Source organism: Rattus rattus, chromosome 9, assembly GCF_011064425.1.
Source record: "Rattus rattus isolate New Zealand chromosome 9, Rrattus_CSIRO_v1, whole genome shotgun sequence".
NCBI classification, from domain to species: Eukaryota; Metazoa; Chordata; class Mammalia; order Rodentia; family Muridae; genus Rattus; species Rattus rattus.
In genome coordinates this window covers 93,875,520-93,893,113 of record NC_046162.1, presented here as the reverse complement: position 1 = coordinate 93,893,113, position 17,594 = coordinate 93,875,520, and the positions used below count along the sequence as shown (strand labels likewise).

The 17,594-nt window shown below is 54.6% G+C and overlaps 2 protein-coding genes across 2 annotated transcripts in view; one reads left to right on the top strand and one right to left on the bottom strand.

Annotated features, from left to right (window-relative positions):
- Positions 1–864: 864 nt before the first annotated feature.
- On the top strand, positions 865–5,134 carry Hic1 (HIC ZBTB transcriptional repressor 1). The gene is given in 5 exon segments (XM_032914450.1): positions 865–1,020; positions 1,022–1,100; positions 1,103–1,141; positions 1,144–1,380; positions 2,837–5,134. Coding segments are annotated over 5 exon segments (2,676 nt in total). The 3' UTR covers positions 5,002–5,134.
- Positions 5,135–5,930: 796 nt separating this feature from the next.
- Positions 5,931–17,594, bottom strand: part of Smg6 (SMG6 nonsense mediated mRNA decay factor) — a 227,319-nt gene continuing 215,655 nt past the window's right edge. Inside the window, exons 16-19 of the mRNA XM_032914449.1 lie at positions 14,093–14,246; positions 10,992–11,203; positions 10,467–10,548; positions 5,931–7,578 (exon numbers count right to left, since the gene is read on the bottom strand). Of these exons, the coding sequence (XP_032770340.1) occupies positions 7,448–7,578; positions 10,467–10,548; positions 10,992–11,203; positions 14,093–14,246 (579 nt within the window). The 3' untranslated portion in view covers positions 5,931–7,447. The remainder of the gene's footprint in view (positions 7,579–10,466; positions 10,549–10,991; positions 11,204–14,092; positions 14,247–17,594) is intronic.

The window sequence follows — 17,594 nt, the reverse complement described above, 5'->3', positions numbered from 1 at the left end:
TAAGAAGCTGTTGGCGGTTTGGGGGGACCCCCCTGTGGTGTGGGCGGGGGTCAGGAGGTGCGGGGAAGAGGCGGAGCGTGGGCCACGGAGGCGCGGTGCCTGTAACGGTGCTTGTGCCTCCGCCCCGCTATGCAGGGACATTTCCGGTGAGCACCCAAGAGCTGGTGCAGGGTTCCCTCCCTCCTAGAAGAGGCGTCGCCAACACGAATCGAGCCCTCCTTCCTGTGGCGTATAGGATTTTTTTTTTTGAGGGGGGGTCTCAAGCCGCCGGTTCTCATGATATCTGTCGAATGGTGTATTGGAACAGTTTAGGATCCCTCAAAACTGTTTAGATGGGGGATGGGGGAGTTGAGAGGCATGTCCCAAGGGGGCTTTGTCCAGCTATGTCCAGTGGAGGGTTCTAGGGTCCTTCTGGAGACCGGCAAGTTCGGGGAGGGCTCTTTGGTAGGTCCTCTTCCCTGTTTCACATACTAGCCTCTTCAGCAGCCCAAGACGTTGGGACTCCGGGAGGGGGCGGACTGCCTGTGTAAACATGCGCACCCTCGAGTGTCACTGCTGGGACAGTGTTTGAATGTGGACAGTTTATGATGTGCATACTGATAACATGTGTCTGAGGGAGAGTTGGAATTTTTCTCCCCAGTGAATTCAAGTGAATAATGGTGCTCAGAAATGCCTAATAAAAGCCACCCTCGTCCGGCTCCGAACTTATTTACCTTCAACTCACGTAGGATTTCTAAAATCGCCCTCTCACAACATACTGTCAGTAGTGTTCCAACCCGATCCCCCTTTTAAAGATAGGGCCTCATGTAGTAGAGGCTGACCTTGAACTCCTGGTCCTCTTCCAACTCCCGAGTGAATGCTAAGATGATTACAAGAGTGCGCCACCAGCCCTGGCTTAAGACAGGAGTTCCCCATTTGAAGACAGAACCTTTTCCGAATTGGCGCAACATTACTTTTAAATATGTACTCGGAAACACTCAGCACAAAACCCCAAGGTTTACGGGACTCCCAGGTCCGATCGATATCTGGGTCTCCAGGTGGGCACATCTGGAAGCGCGCGAACCTGCAAGATCTCCAGCTCAGCTCGGCATCTGCAAGCCTCCAGCCCAGGTGTGCGCCAGAGGTCGCAGCCCAGCCGTACACAGCCCCGCGCGGCCGCGAGGTGGCGCCATGGCCGCAGCAGCGTCTGCCGGTTCGGGCCGCTCCAGATAAGAGTGTGCGAAAAGCGCGGAGGGGCTGAGACGCGATCAGGACGCGGGGAGGACGGACCGGCCAGACAGACCGACCGGGGGCCCGGCGGGCGGAGGGCAGCGCACTGCAGCCACGTCCCCCCCTGGATCCGCCGGCAGCCGGGCCCGGGGCTTCCGACATGCCCCCCAGGTGGGTCCTGGAGTTGGCGACAGGGAAGGGCCAGGGACCCGGGACAGTCCGGTCCTCGCGCGCCGGCCGCCTCAGGAGCATCCTCAGGCGTGGGCGCCCCAGTCGCGGCTGGCGCTTGGGGCTCTAAGTGTCTTCCCTAGAGGACTCGGGATGGCCCGACTGCTGCTCGGCGCCGGGTTCACGGCGGGGTCAGCGGCCCGGGGCCGGCTCTGCCCGCACATGGGCTGGGGAGGAGAGGGGAAGGCAAGGGGAGCCGGCGGGCGGGGCTGGCAGGGGCGCTGCCCTGGCACAGCTCGGCGCCTGGCAGCGGGGCGGGTGGGGCGCAGGCTAGGAGCTGCCACCGCCTCAGGGAGGGAAGCCGGGCTGGGCTGCCGCCGCAGGTAACGGGCCGGCGAGGCCCTGCGGGCCAGGCGGGGAACAGGGGCGGGCGTGCTCGCCGGAGGGCAGGGCGGCTTTAGGTTTGGTGTGGGTCCCCGCGGCCACCAGGCTGCTGAAATTGGGGGCCCAGAGGAGAAACTGGGGGCCGGGGAGAGGGGCTGGGGCCGGCGCGCTCCTCCCGCCCTGTCTGAAGTTGGGAAAGTTTTCCCCAAGTTTGGGGCGGCAGTGTTTCGGGGGAGACGGGGCGGAGGGGAGCTGGGGAAGAGATGTAGAGCCGAGGCCCGGGCTGGGTCCAGAACGCGGGTGGGGCGCAGGCCAGGGTCAGGGCCGCAGCCGGCTGTGCGCCGTGCCCGCCCGGGGCGCTGCCCCCTCCCTCCCCTGGGAGCTGCGTGGCTCCCCCCTCCCCCCCACCTGCTTCCTGCCTCAGCCTCCTGCCCCGATATAACGCCCTCCCCGCGCCGGGGCCCGGCCTTCGCGCTCTGCCCGCCACCGCAGCCACTGTCTCCGCTCCCCGTGCCGGGGCGGCGGGCCCAAACGAAGGCCTGACAGCCCCCGGCCAGGGCGGCGCCTGGATGGGCATCGTGCTCCTGTCTTCCTTATCACTTCCCCTAACCGGGGCAACTTCTCTCGAGGCGGGAGGCGCTTCTAAATCGGCTCCTTTTCTCCCCACTTGGGCAAACTTCTCGGCCCTGAATGACTTTTCCTGAAGCGGACATTTTACTTAAATCGGGTAATAGTCTCCGAAAGGGTCATTTCGCCCTAACAGATTTCTCCCTGGAAGTTCCCAGCACCCAGCTCCAGTGCCCAGGAGCATCTGGGTCTGGGACAAATAGGCTAACCTGGCCTCCTCTCCATCCACAGCCTTGATCTTCCTGCTCCTTCTGTCTAGGGCCAGCGGGCCTAGGCTGCCACTCCCGGAGGCCGCTGATCCTCCTCGGCTACTGTTCAGGCCGAGGTGCTCCATGCCCCTGCTCAGCTGAGGGGAAGGGGAAGCGGAGGGGAACCGACTGGGTTGGGTTCAAGAGGCAGGGGCACTGTACTGCGTAGCTCTGACCCAGCTGGTGTGTGTCTCCCGCAGGAGAGTGTGCTGGGCAGACGATGCTGGACACGATGGAGGCGCCTGGCCATTCGAGGCAGCTACTGCTGCAGCTCAACAACCAGCGCACCAAGGGCTTCTTGTGCGACGTGATCATCGTGGTGCAGAACGCCCTCTTCCGCGCTCACAAGAACGTGCTGGCAGCCAGCAGCGCCTACCTCAAGTCCCTGGTGGTGCATGACAACCTGCTAAACCTGGACCATGACATGGTGAGCCCGGCCGTGTTCCGCCTGGTGCTGGACTTCATCTACACCGGCCGCCTTACTGACAGTGTGGAGGCCGCAGCGGCGGCGGCGGTGGCCCCGGGCGCCGAGCCGAGCCTGGGCGCTGTGCTGGCTGCTGCCAGTTACCTGCAGATCCCTGACCTCGTGGCTCTGTGCAAGAAGCGCCTCAAACGGCACGGCAAGTACTGCCACCTGCGGGGAGGAGGCAGCGGCGGCGGCGGCTACGCGCCTTACGGGCGGCCCGGCCGGGGCTTGAGGGCTGCCACGCCCGTCATCCAGGCTTGCTACTCGTCCCCGGCCGGGCCGCCGCCGCCGCCTGCCGCCGAGCCGCCGTCGGGCCCCGAGGCAGCGGTCAACACCCACTGCGCCGAGCTATATGCTTCGGGCCCGGGCCCAGCAGCCTCACTCTGCGCCCCGGAGCGTCGCTGCTCCCCGCTTTGCGGCCTGGATCTGTCCAAGAAGAGCCCGCCAGGTTCCTCGGTCCCCGAGCGACCGCTTAGTGAGCGCGAACTGCCTCCACGCCCGGACAGCCCTCCGGGTGCGGGGCCTGCAGTCTACAAGGAGCCACCGCTCACCCTGCCGCCGCTGCCGCCTTTGCCCTTCCAAAAGCTGGAGGAGGCCGTACCGACTCCAGACCCGTTTCGAGGAAGCGGTGGCAGTCCGGGACCCGAGCCCCCCGGCCGCCCCGACGGCTCCAGCCTCCTCTACCGCTGGATGAAGCACGAGCCAGGCCTGGGTAGTTATGGCGACGAACTGGTCCGGGATCGAGGCTCCCCGGGCGAGCGCCTCGAGGAGCGCGGTGGGGATCCTGCCGCCTCACCCGGGGGTCCCCCGCTGGGCCTGGTACCCCCGCCACGCTATCCCGGGAGCCTGGACGGACCAGGCACAGGAGCCGACGGCGACGACTACAAGAGCAGCAGCGAGGAGACTGGTAGCAGCGAGGACCCCAGCCCACCCGGAGGCCACCTGGAGGGCTACCCATGCCCGCACTTGGCTTATGGTGAGCCTGAGAGCTTTGGTGACAACCTGTACGTGTGCATTCCATGTGGCAAAGGCTTCCCCAGCTCGGAACAGCTGAATGCACACGTGGAGGCTCACGTGGAAGAAGAGGAGGCGTTGTATGGCAGGGCAGAAGCTGCTGAGGTGGCTGCTGGGGCCGCCGGCCTCGGGCCCCCCTTTGGTGGCGGTGGGGACAAGGTCGCTGGGCCGCCGGGTGGCCTAGGAGAGCTTCTGCGGCCGTACCGCTGCGCGTCCTGTGACAAGAGCTACAAGGACCCGGCCACGCTGAGGCAGCACGAGAAGACACACTGGCTGACGAGGCCCTATCCGTGTACCATCTGCGGGAAGAAGTTCACGCAACGCGGAACCATGACACGCCATATGCGCAGCCACTTGGGCCTAAAGCCCTTTGCGTGCGACGCGTGCGGCATGCGCTTCACCCGCCAGTACCGCCTCACGGAGCACATGCGCATCCACTCGGGAGAGAAGCCCTACGAGTGCCAGGTGTGCGGTGGCAAGTTTGCTCAACAGCGCAACCTCATCAGTCATATGAAGATGCACGCTGTAGGTGGCGCGGCCGGCGCGGCCGGGGCGCTGGCTGGCCTGGGAGGACTACCTGGCGTCCCTGGCCCGGACGGCAAGGGCAAGCTCGACTTCCCTGAGGGTGTCTTTGCTGTGGCCCGCCTCACAGCTGAACAGCTAAGCCTGAAGCAGCAGGACAAGGCAGCAGCTGCCGAGCTGCTGGCACAGACCACGCACTTCCTGCACGACCCCAAGGTGGCGCTCGAGAGCCTCTACCCGCTGGCCAAATTCACTGCAGAGCTAGGACTCAGCCCGGATAAGGCGGCAGAGGTGCTGAGCCAGGGCGCGCACCTGGCCGCAGGACCGGACAGCCGGACCATCGACCGTTTCTCTCCCGCCTAGAGCGCTCCTCCTAGGTGCGCCCGGCGCTGCCTGACAGCCCGGGAACAACTGGTAGCCGCGGTAGCGCCGCAGTGGTGGCCCCACCTTTCTACGCCTCACCTGGCCTCACTGTTTTGTGCCTTAGCCCGGGAAGTCAGTGGGGGGGAAAACCCCGGGACGGGGGTGGGATAGGGGAAGGGAGATTTATATTTTTGATATCAGCTTTGACCAAAGGAGAACCCTGCCTCTCCCTGTGGTTCATTGGCCCCCTCCCCCCGGCTCCGCGCTGCTCGTGGGGGGAAGGGTTTCATTCGGATGCTCCCAGCCCTACCTCCGGCCCTTGCGACCACACCCATTCTCACTGTGAATCTCCCAGCTGGGGTCGGAGCGTTGGGCGCAGTTGGGGAGAGGGGAGGGGACTGAGCCGGCCGGAGGGCCTCCCCGTCCCCCGCTCCTGCCCAGCCCGGGACTGATAATGTGAAGTTCCTCATTTTGCACAAGTGGCACTAGCCCCAGGGCCAACCCTTCCTTTCCTCACCACCAGGGTGGGCAGCTCTGGCGCCAGGGATGACAGCCCTGGCCCATCTGTCTCTGCTTCCGAGGTGTCCCCCCTCCTCTTCCTGCCCCCCACCCCCCAGGACCATATTTATTGCATGCGCCCTAGGTGGCCCCTATCCTGAGCCCAACTTTAGCTGGGTTGGAGAGAGGTCTCCTTCCTTCGTTCCCGTTCTGTCCCTTTGTATATTCTCTACTCTGTACACAGGCTCTTCCAGAGCCGCTTCCATTTTCTATACTCAACCAAACAGCAATAAAGCAGTAACCAAGGTCCCTAATCCTGTGGCTCTCTTCTGCCCCTGCACCAGGGTGGGTGGCAGGGCCCCATCACAGGTGTACATGCCCAAACCGGCATTCCCTCCCCAGTCCCAAAAAATAGACCAGGAAGAGGTCGATTATGTTTCATAACTAAAAATTTATTAAGGAAACAAAACCAGAATTCCAAATGGGACAGAAAGAAGAAAGGTGTTCTCCCCATTTTCCCCCCAACCCCAAGTCAATGGCCTTCACAGCCAGAGGAGAGGACCTCAAAGGAAGCAGCCTGGGCCTTACATTCATGAGAACCTGTCTTTTAAGCTCCGAGCCCTGTGCACTGTCCTGGGCTCTCCTGCACAGCACCCTTGGTGAAGCACTGCTCCTCCTAAGGTGGGTTGTGTGACCCTATCGAGATTCACTCCTGCTCCGCCTGAGAAGGCCTTCTCAATGCTCCTTTACTTCTGTGCTAGAACGAAGGAATTTATTCCTGGTAGGGAGCCTCCAAGTGAGGTTGTGAACAGAGAGGCAGAAAAAAAAACCAAAAGAGCCAAAACCCTCAAAGGCTAAAGGGCCCTGTGTCCCCTCTTCTGTGTAGAGAAGTACAGTGACAAAGCTGGAAACAGGCTCAACACCCCAGGCACCTCTGCCAGTCTGGAGGCTTCTCAGAGGTGAGGTGTGAGGGACTGGGAAGGAAGGACAGCTGGGAAAACTTTATTTGGTTCCTGTCACAGGTGGTGGGATAAGATTCAGAATGAGAAGCCCCACAAGGAACTGAAGTGAGGAAGTTTAGGGGCTTTGGAGTGTTGAAAGGGGCCAAAAAAGGAAGGCAGGCAAAGAAGGAACAGGAAGGGTCTGAGGAAATTTCCCCAAGAGGGGTAGCAGAGTGAAAGGAAGGCCAGGGACGGGAGCATGTGCTGGTGGAAGGCCATTCAGGAAGCATGAGCCCAAGACCAGATGTCCCTTCCCTGTAGGCCCATGACTGCCCCAAAGGAAAACAAGGGCAAAGTGCAAGACGTGGACAGGAAAAGAAACATGTGCACACGTATGTGTGTGTGCGCATGTGCATGTCGAAGGGCTAGGGCTGCTGCTGCTGCTGCTGCTGCTGCTGCTGCTGCTGCTGGAACTCAGCAAGGGTCCGTAAGGCATCTAGGCCTCAGGGAGATGGAGACACCTGGGCACTCTTCCTGACAGCCAAAGCCTCTCAGATGTTCAGGACGGAGACTGTGCAGACTGAGGGGTCTATATCAGTTCTCTTGCATCTGATGAAAACTCTAGAACCTCTGCCCCTTGCCACTATAGAGTAGCTGGGTCCTCGGGGTGAGTAGGCCTCCCTCCAGCCCTGGAACCAGACAGGAGGGAGAAAGAGTGGGAGCTTGGTGGCCTATTTGGCTTGTCCACCTGTTGTCATTGTAGCCAGTCACCTCCCTGCTAAATCTTGGCAGCCCAGGAGGGTCCCGGCAGCTTCCGCCTGACCCTTGGGAGGGGCTCTGTGAGGAGCGGCTCCCCCACAGCACGGCCACGGCGTGAGGTTGGAAGAGGATGGTTTATTGTCTGGGTGGATTGGTAGCTCAGGCCCGTGGACATCTTCCGTGTTACACTGGGCGCCTGGTGGCCTCTCAGGAATGGTTCCATGGGGGTGGGCCCCAGTGTGGCCCCCTCAGCCCACCTGGGCCCACGTAAGGAAGGCTGGGATGTCCCTCACAGGCACATTCCTTGTTAGTGCCTTTACACGAAGGTTCCGATCATCAGTCAGCAACACCACTTCCCGTAGCAAGCGGATGGGCTCCTCTGTTGACAGAAATCAGATGGGCTCTACTGAGGACACAAGTGCCAAACACCACCTCCTGTCTCGGGGAGAATGTGGTCCTGGAGGGGAAAGTCCTTTCCAGATCAGAGCACCACTTCCCTGATGCTTAGAGGGTCAAACTAGGTAGGAGCTGTGCTGGGGCTATGAACTCCTCCTCACACAGGACTCTCTTGTGCCTGGTGCCTGAGAGTACTCAAACTGTTGGCATCCACAGACCTGTCTTCCAAGGACTCAGAACTAATAGGAAGCAGACTCCTAACTCTATCCGTAGCCCTAGATTCCTATTAACTGCCCTAATTCCCACTCCAACAAAGTCTCTCCTTCTAAAGGCAGGATGTGTGTGTTAATGTTTTATGTATCCAAAGGTTAAAAAACCCAAAGGTGAATAGAAAGTAGAGCCGAACTGACAAATGCGGGGTGCTCGCAGGAGAGGCTTGCTAAAGGGGCCTTGTGGCTGTGGCCAAATAATCTATTAAAAAAGTAATCTGTGAACATCTATCAGTACACAGGGTAAAAAAGAGTAGCAGAGGCAGGGCTGTCTTGGCTGTCTCATGCTCCACGTAGCTCTGTGTCTTAATTTCCTTATGCATTTTGTAAATACACTCACGTACATATGCTAGAGTCCTCCTTTAACACTGAGCCCATACTAGCCACACCTTCTTTACTCATATTTTATGTACTTAAAACATTTGTCTTACCAGTACAGACAGCCTTCATCTTTTTAGATAATTTTTACAGCAGATTTTTCCTGTCTCTGATTAATGTACAGGAGAGAACTTAAAATGGGCCCAGCAATCACTCAAGTGACACGCCAGGTCCTGGGCATGCCTGCTTGGGTGGCAGGTCTACCCCTCAGCCCTGCCCTGGCATTTCCTAGTGGAGGTCTGGCAGAGAGCAAAGGCACAGGAAGTGTCCTGTGGTGTTTGGGGACTGCGAGGGTTGGCGGGCTGCGGGATTGCAAACAGCCATGTCTGACCTGAGTAGTGCTGGCTTGCCAGCTCCAGGCGGGGAGGCTGAGAATTGGCTCTCGGCCTAGGGAGGAATTTGGGGATGAAGAGGGAGAGGCTCAGGGGGCTGATGGTGGTGAGGAAAGGGAGAAGAGGACGGACAGGGCTGGGTATAGAGGGTGAAGAACACGGCTCATGATTAAGGGCGGCCTAAGACCCTTCTGTGGCCTGGGCCTGGAATGTGAGTGTGTGGTAGGGTAGTGTATGGGGTGCTACATGGGGTTCCCAGCTGGTGTCTGGGTCTGTCTGTAATTCCACCATTCCTGCTCTGGGCCTCAGACCAGAAGAGTCCTAGGCCTTAGGTCAGCCAACAAAGGCCCAGCATTGCTGGCAGGGGTCTGCAGGGGTTTCTGTGGATACTTTGAGACATTTTTAACAATAAACATCCTCTGTTTTGACACTGGTAACTTCACTTTGTTAGAAACCAGAGACTGTCATCTTGTCAGGCCCCATCCGCCATAATCCACATGATTTTAAAATTCAACATCGTTTACACATAAACATTTGGTGACGGTTTCTCTGTGAATCTGACAAGTTAATCTGCTAAGAATTCACACTGACAAATGGGGTTTGATTACACCAGCCGTTGCTGATGTAATTTTGATAGGGGTGGTCCCCATGATGGCAGTGGGGTTCTGTTTGGGAGTAATTTTAGGGGGTGGTGGGACAAGTTCAAATGCATCTGGGCTAAGATCAGAACTTTGGTGGTGAAGATTATTGGAACCACACTTCTCCACAGGACCTTTGCAACCTTGTTTCCCTCTTAGAAGTTAAGTTGCTCTAGGGTGGGGCACAAGCTCCTCTGTTTGGCTCAGTCAGGATTCTAATTTGTCAGTTGAACATTCTAGGTCTGGCCCTCAGGGAGAATACATGTGGATTCCTGACTAGGTCCTGGTATAGAAATACAAGCACAAGTGAGGGCTGTACTAAGCAATGGAGGAAACATTGAGAGGACAGCTCCTCGGGGAGCCAGCAAGCCAGACTGAGGGCATGGATACAGGGAGCTAGTGGAGTCACACAGACAAAGAAAATCATGAGGCTACATATGTCAACAGAACCCACTGATAATTATTAGTTCAGCACATGACTTGGAGCTAGGAGGGGGTAGGATTCCTTTCCACAAAAAAATGTCACAGTCTTGGGAATCAGTAGCAAAGTCTCCTACATGTCAGTGACCCTGTACAGGACATTCAGGGATGAGGTGATTAGACACCTGAGAGTTTCAGGGTGACCCAGAAGTGGGATTCTGCTCATCGAAACATTTTAAAACTCAGCTACAAGCTCTCCTACCTCCAGCTCCCGTTAGCCTGTAAAATGCTATAACTCACTGCAATAGAGATCAGAAAGAAAGGCCTACTCTTGGCTGGGGAGAACCTCCACGGCAGGCCTGATGTGGGTAAGTGTTCAAGAAATACCCTGAAATGGAGAGGGAGGTGAACATGGCCAAAGGAAAAGAAGTGTGCCCACTAGAGGCTCTCTGCTCCTCAGGGCTGCAGAGAGCTGGATGCAGGAGACCACGGCCTCAACAAGCTATCCTGAATCCTAAGGATATTCTTGCTGTCAGAAGGAGCTCACCCTAGAAAGGAAATAGACGCAGACTGAGTGGGAAAGCCTAGCCTAGAGCAGGGCTTCCTGGGCTAGAGGCTCATCCCTAGTTGGCTCGAGATCACCTAGCACTCTTCAGGGACAGGGAGCTACGATAGGAGGCCTAACCTCTGGGAAGATAAACAAGATGGCTGCAGGCCTGCATAGGCCTGTGTGGACTTCTTAGGCCAAAGTCAGAAGACTCTTCTCAGGCACTGTGGCTGGGTAGGAAACAGCAGGGTTGAGGGATGCAGGGCTCAAGGAGAGGCAAGCGGTACCTTTGCTGGTGGGCATGTAGTCCTTAGCTTTGTCTTTGCAGTAGTGCAGGCAGCAGGAAAGGATCAGGTCATCGTTGTTGCCCTGGAGAGAGACAGTGTGAAAAGCATCACTGGGCAGGAGGGGGCGCCATGCAGAGGCAGAGGTACTTCCAAGGCTATGTCCTAGGGTCTTGTTCAGACATGCTTTGGCTCTGCTTGGCTGAGTCTGTCTTTGGTGATTCAGAGAGCAAGGAAGTCTCCCCTCTTGGGCCTTGAATAGTGGCTACCCCTCAGCTGCCCAGGTTCAAAGGGCTTCTTTTACTTCTCCCTATTGGGAACCTCTTTTTTTCTTTTTTCTTTTCCAAGATAGGATTTCTCTGTGTAGCCCTGGCTGTCCTGGAACTAGCTCTGTAGACCAGGCTGGCTTTGAGCTTACAGAGATCCGCCTGTGTCTGCCTCCCCTGAGTTCTGGGATAAAAGGTGTGTGCCATCACTGACCAGCTCAGGAACATTTCTCATAGTGGACATCTTTTTGGGGGGTCTCACCAGCTGTCCAGTAATGTCCTCACTTCGGAAGGCGATAGATTCAAGTTCATTGCCACGGCTGGTCAAGGCCCGCAGGCAGGAGTCCCGACTCTCAAATCTCCGTTCAAGGAACTCGATGGATTTTCGGGCCTTTTCTTGCACCACACGGGCATAGCCCCCAGCCCGGTGGTCTGTCTCCTGCCCTTTGGCGAGGCCATCCAGCTCATTGATCACTGAAGGGACAGTTTATAATCAGCAGGTACGCCTGTCTACAGCCTCTGCTCTCTGCCTGTTTCCTTTCTCAGCTAGGCTCCTTCACAGACAACAGAGGCCACCTTCCCATAGGAGTTTCCCAATGAATCTGGTAGGCTAGGCACTTGTGGGTATAAGGAAGGGTCTAAGACTTTGGGTGAACCCTAGCTCCTTTTTGCCTCTTCCTCTGAGCTCCAACTTCCTGACAGGGGGATCGTACAGGATTTTCTGGAGCTGGCATCCCTTAGTTATAGTATAGATCAAATGAAAGGGAACCTTGTAGACATAGGACCAAAAGGTGAGTGCGGTGCCCTTCCTCAGCTACTTGGGTCTGAGCCATAGCAGTGTAAAAGGAGACAGGGTTCTACTGCCTGGTCTGGCAGCACACAGGGAGCCACAAGGAAGGAAGAAGCCACACTGAGTTGCAAGGGCCCTGGTATTTCACAAAACCATAACCTTGGCACACATTACTTCCTTGAATCTACACGTGTGTGTGTGTGTGTGTGTGTGTGTGTGTGTGTATACGCGCGTTCACGCGCCTGTCTGCTTGTCTATGTCTGGGACATGGCTTCATTTTCTGGTGAAGATTCTTTCCAAAATTCCAGCCAAAAGCCTGAGGTCAAGTGGGAAATATGCACTCCTTGGGGGCTTAGGGAGAGTTTGGGGTCTGAGGCCTCTCCTTAGTACAATGATTCATGGCTTGGGGAGTCGGCATGAGCATGCTGTTCCATGGTGAGCCTGGCACTCATTGTCTGGGTATTCAGAAACATTTTCTGGAAAGGGCCCATATGGCAGCGTGTGTGTGTGTGTGTGTGTGTGTGTGTGTGTGTGTGTGTGTGTGTGTGTGTGTGTGTGTGTACGTGTGCACACATGCGCATGCACACAGACAGACACACACAGACACACCCACACCCACACTTTTAGCACCATGAGGTTGAAAAGTTCGTATAATGTGTAGCAGTGGTGGATGGTGGATGGTACAGCAAACAGAACATCAAACAGGAAAAACTGGTATTCTATCCCCAAATCTGCTTTCCTGCTTCCAAACTAAACAGGCTTCAAAGGGGACGCTTGTTTGTGCTTCTGCACCAGGCGGGACTTCTCAATGCTGGGGTCAGACCTAAAGAGCACAGAGCAGGTTAAAGAGCACAGACACAAGCAGGGAAGGCTGTCCACTTGAGCCGTTGTTGCCCTGGCCACCAGGGAAAGCATGAGTGAACAGGGGCTCTGCTTACATCCTGAATATAGGGATGTGCCCAGCGGATGCAGGGTCAGAGGGTCTAGTCTGTGTGGCTGCAATACAGCAGTCAACTGCTAGGACCCTAGGGGCACCGACTATGTTCTGAAACGTATCCTCTAGTATTTGTCCCTTTCCTACCAAATCTGAATTTCTCTACCAAACTTAAGCTTTTTAGGGCCAAGGGCCACAGATTTGACTTTTCACTGTAATTATCAGGAACAAACTAGGCGCACAGGCAGTGCCGGTAATTGCTAGCCTAGGAAGGTAGAAGAGGAATGTTCTCATTCTGGGGAGGCAACCTTGAGACAGACACCAGTGAGCTTTCTCAGTTATACCTAGTACAAACTGTCTAACAAAAGGGACCAATCTACTTACTTTTTCCTAACTAAAAAAGCCTCCTGGGAGGAAGGTGCAGTGGTATGGCCGTAAGTCAGTCCACTCAGGGGGGCAATGCAAAGCTCAGGGCACTGTGTGGTTCTGGTACTCAGTCTTATGACAGATCCTGCTCTTCTTTTGAAGTGGAGCAAACCTTGCCTTAGGTCTAAGGGCCTGGGTTTAAGAGGTTCTGTCCAGGCCACATGGGGAGGGGGAAGGAAGACAGGGAGGGAGGAGGACTGCTTCAGTGCCAACATTCTCAGGTGGTGCTAACGTGTTTCCCACAACCCCCCAGGGTTCTACAGGCTCTGCAGGGGCGGATGTTTCCTGCCCTTTGTTTCCACCCCCATCTGGCACTAAGACACTTGGGACTGGGAGGGAAGGCCCAATGGAACATCTTGGCATGGATGTCAGAGGTGGCCTGTCAGGCAGACTGCCAGTCTGGTGCCTTTTTCAGAGAATAGTGTTCTCGAACTTTCTTCGAATGGCTGCTGGAAGAGGGACATTAAAGATCCTGGTCTCTGCAATCATCTCACACCCTTTCCCCCACAGGACAGTTATCAGCAACATTAGCTATACTGACAGGTACCCAGAGACCAAAGCACAACCAAGGCTGACCTGCCATTAAGCTTAAACACTGGGGTACACTCAGGAATCTTACACGAACACTCACGAGGAAAAGCAGGCTTGCTGGACCCCGAGATGCTAACCAGTACCAATGGCCCAAGTGGTAAGAATTGAAAGGCATGAGCCAAAGGTCTTGCTCTAAAGGGTTCCTGTCAGTCTGGCCTTAGGGTGACATTGGCCAGAAGAATGTTACCTCGAACCAACAGAATGATCATGAAAAGCTACAAGACAATCAGACCAAAGGCATCTAACCACTTCAAAATCCTCCCAGCCTCCCTGCCAGACCACCCAGCAGCACTGCCGTTATCTGCCAGGGCTGAGTGTTTACCAATAACGGGAACCAGCTTTGCTGTTTTACTGCAAGCTTTATAAGGAAAAAACAAGGGCTGGGCTCCTGCAGCCTCTGGTTGCTGGGACACAGGAGTCCATTTGCTCAAGCAGTTTAAGCCATGGATCAGCCATAATAATTTGAACTACTCTGATTATTAAACAATTTTCCTTGCCCCACGCATTCTCTGCAAATCCTGTCTTACACACGCACAGCCAGGTCAGCCTGCCTGGCTCCGGGCATGTGTAGAGGGGGCTGCTGTGCATATGCAGGGCTGTTCTGTCCTCCCACCCAGCTCACCGATGAGGGGCACCACCAGGATGTACTTCCTGCTCTCCAGCAGCCGAGCTAGACTGGCCAGGTGGTCAATGAAGCCGTTGGTATCTGGTACGAGGAACAAGGGTCTGATCTCCAGCTCCATCTGCCTCATCTGACTCTGGTCTTCCAAAACAGCCTACAGAGACACAGAATATGAGGGAGCAAGAAAGTGAGCAGGCGGGTAAGCCAGGGCCCTGACTCAACAGTGTGTAAGCACCCTGCCCCCCCCCACCTCTTCCCCCTCCAGAGGCACAGCCACCCCTTCAGGCCTGAGAGACAGACCTACAGGCTGAGCTAAGCAGTACAATCAAAATCAACACAGACCAAATGGCCCAGGCCTGAAGTCTCACTGAACTTTAGCTGTCACTGAGAAAGGACACTGGTGATATTAAAAACAAGTTTCTGAGAGGATCATAAGACTTAACCAAGAAGATAAGAAGGAAGCAAGTAACCAGGGTAGGAGAGAAGAGTCACATGTTACACAGGCAGCACACACGGGGCAGCTCTCAATTCAAACCTTCAATACTCAGATCAGGGCCAATTCTTCCTTCTCTCCTCCCTCCCTTCCTCCTCTTTTCTCCCTATCTATTTTTTTTCTTTTTTTCCGGAGCTGGGGACCGAACCCAGGGCCTTGCGCTTACTAGGCAAGCGCTCTACCTCTGAGCTAAATCCCCAACCCCGCCTCCCTGTCTATTTTTAAAATAAGACAGGGTCTCATGCAGCTGGTCCAAACTCATACTTGGTTTTATGCAGTACTGGGTATCAGGATGTTAGCACTCTACCCACAACCCCAGGATTTGTGATTTCAACTCACTTCACTGTGCATTTCAACCATCCACCTACTCCAAACCCTAATGAAATTAAACATAAAATCTGAATTTTAAAAGTATATACACATGGTCCAGTGTGGTGGCACACAGCTTTAATTCCAGCACTCAGAAAGAGAAAGCAGGCAAATATCTGAGTTCCAGACCAGCCAGAACAACTAGTGAAGTCTTGTCTTTAAAAAAAAGGGGGGGTTGGGGATTTAGCTCAGTGGTAGAGTGCTTGCCTAGCAAGTGCAAGGCCCTGGGTTCCGTCCCCAGCTCTGAAAAAAAAAAAAGGGGGTGGGGTGGGGGGAGGCTGGAGAGATGGCTCAGTGGTTAAGAGCACTGACTGCAGGGGGGGATTTAGTTCAGTGGTAGAGCGCTTGCCTAGCAAGTACAAGGCCCTGGGTTTGGTCCCCAGCTCTGAAAAAAAGAACCAAAAAAAAAAAGAGCACCAACTGCTCTTCCAAAGGACCTTCGTTCAATTCCCAGCAACCACATGGTGGCTTACAACCATCTGTAATGGGATCCGATGCCCTCTTCTGGTGTGTCTGAAGACAGCTATAGTGTACTCATATAGAATAAATAAATATATCTTAAGAAAAAAAAAAAAGAGGGGTTGGGGATTTAGTTCAGTGGTAGAGCTTGCCTAGCAAACACAAGGCCCTGGGTTCGGTCCCCAGCTCGAAAAAAAAAAAAAAAAAAAAAAAGATTGACAAGATTCAACTACTACAAATACACACACACACACAATGTAAAAAGTTTTTAAAAACTGGGTATTGGTTGGGGATTTAGCTCAGTGGTAGAGCACTTGCCTAGCAAGCACAAGGCCCTGGGTTGGTCCCCAGCTCCGAAAAAAAAAAAAAAAAAAAAAAAAAAGATTGACAAGATTCAACTACTACAAATACACACACACACACACACACAATGTAAAAAGTTTTTAAAAACTGGGTATTGGGGGGTTGGGGATTTGGCTCAGTGGTAGAGCGCTTGTCTAGGAAGCGCAAGGTCCTGGGTTCAATCCCCAGCCCCGAAAAAAAAGAAAAGAAAAAACAAAAAACAAAAAACAAAAAACTGGGTATTGGTTGGGGATTTGGCTCAGTGGTAGAGCGCTTGCCTAGCAAGCGCAAGACCCTGGGTTCGGTCCCCAGCTCCGAAAAAAAGAAAAAAGAAAAAAAAAACCAAAAACATTTTAAAAACTGGGTATTAGCAGAAAGCTACTTATCATTTCCTGCAGCATAAGCCCATAAAGAAGTTATGACCCTGCCCACAGAGAACAACAATCAGATCATAACTATACCACCTGTCCTTTGCAGTGTTTCCTAAATTTGGGTCTCTCTCTTTTTTAAAGATTTATTTATTTATTTTATGTAAATGAGTATACTGTAGTTGTATTCAGAAGAGGGCATCAGATTCCATTACAGATGGTTGTAAGCCACCATGTTGTTGCTGGGAATTGAACTCAGGACCTCTGGAAGAGAAGTCAGTGCTCTTAACCACTGAGCCATCTCTCCAGCCCTTTTTTTTCTTTTTTTTTTTTAAAACACAAGAGAGACAGCAGGGTCTGTCTCTGTAGCCTGGCTGTCCTGGAACTCGCTATTTTGCAATTCTGGCCTTGAACTCACAGAGATCTGCCTGCCTCTACCTTCTGCTGACAAGGCATACTACCCCCAGCATTTTTGCTCTTCTTTTAACTCTTTACCACAACAACCCTGAATAAGCAACACCATCACTGCCTTCATTTTCCCTTTAAATTGGCATCAGGATTTTTTGTCTTAGGCTCATCAGGGAAGTACTGTAGGATATTAAGGATTTCATAATCTTGCTGTATCCCAGTACAAACTGAAATGCCAAAATGAAAATTCAAAGTGCCCCACCTCATACTATTCGACAGTCACTCCCATCACCTCCAGCAGGTCTGCGTACCAACCACTGTCAGCCGCAGAAGCCCACAAGCCGGGGACTATCTGTGCTACAGGCATTTCCATTTCTGTGGAACTCGGTGAACATCTGCAACACTCAGTGTCCTCTGGTCTGACGGTCTCACATGGGGAATGGCCTGATGGGACGGGTTTAGGGTATATCTGTCTCTACAGAGCATATTTATTATTGTGCTATTTCCTCTGGGGACCACAGCCAGAAAGCACATTGACCGGCTGAATTGTCTGCTCTGGCAGACTCTATGTAAGGAGCTAGCCAGTACCAATGGCAATCCAGGAGAGCAGGTGGGTCAGTCCCCTCACTCCCTCTTATGGTCTTCTGAAACATAGCAACCACAAGACACAGACCCAAAAACAGCACAGAGGAAGTGTATGTGCGTGCCAACTGAGATGGGGCCCACAGTGCTGGGCCTGGCCACCAACAGTTAGCAAGAAGGCTGCTCAGGCTTCATGGGGGCGACAGTAAAACTGAAAGGGCATGCCTTCAAAGGATGGGGGTGGCTTTTCGGTGACCTACCAGAGACCTTTCCCTATGAGTAAGTTGTTGCTGCCACTGCCACCACAGTTGGCGAAGACACAGGCCACGGAACAGTGGCAGCATGGGAAGTGTGGCTGAGGGGCCCTGTCTGCTGAAACCTTCCAACTGATCTCACCTCACAAGGGGAAAGTGTCAGCCACATTCCCAGGGGTTTTGGGTCACTGTCCCTTCCCAAGAACTGCCAAAAGGATGGTAACACA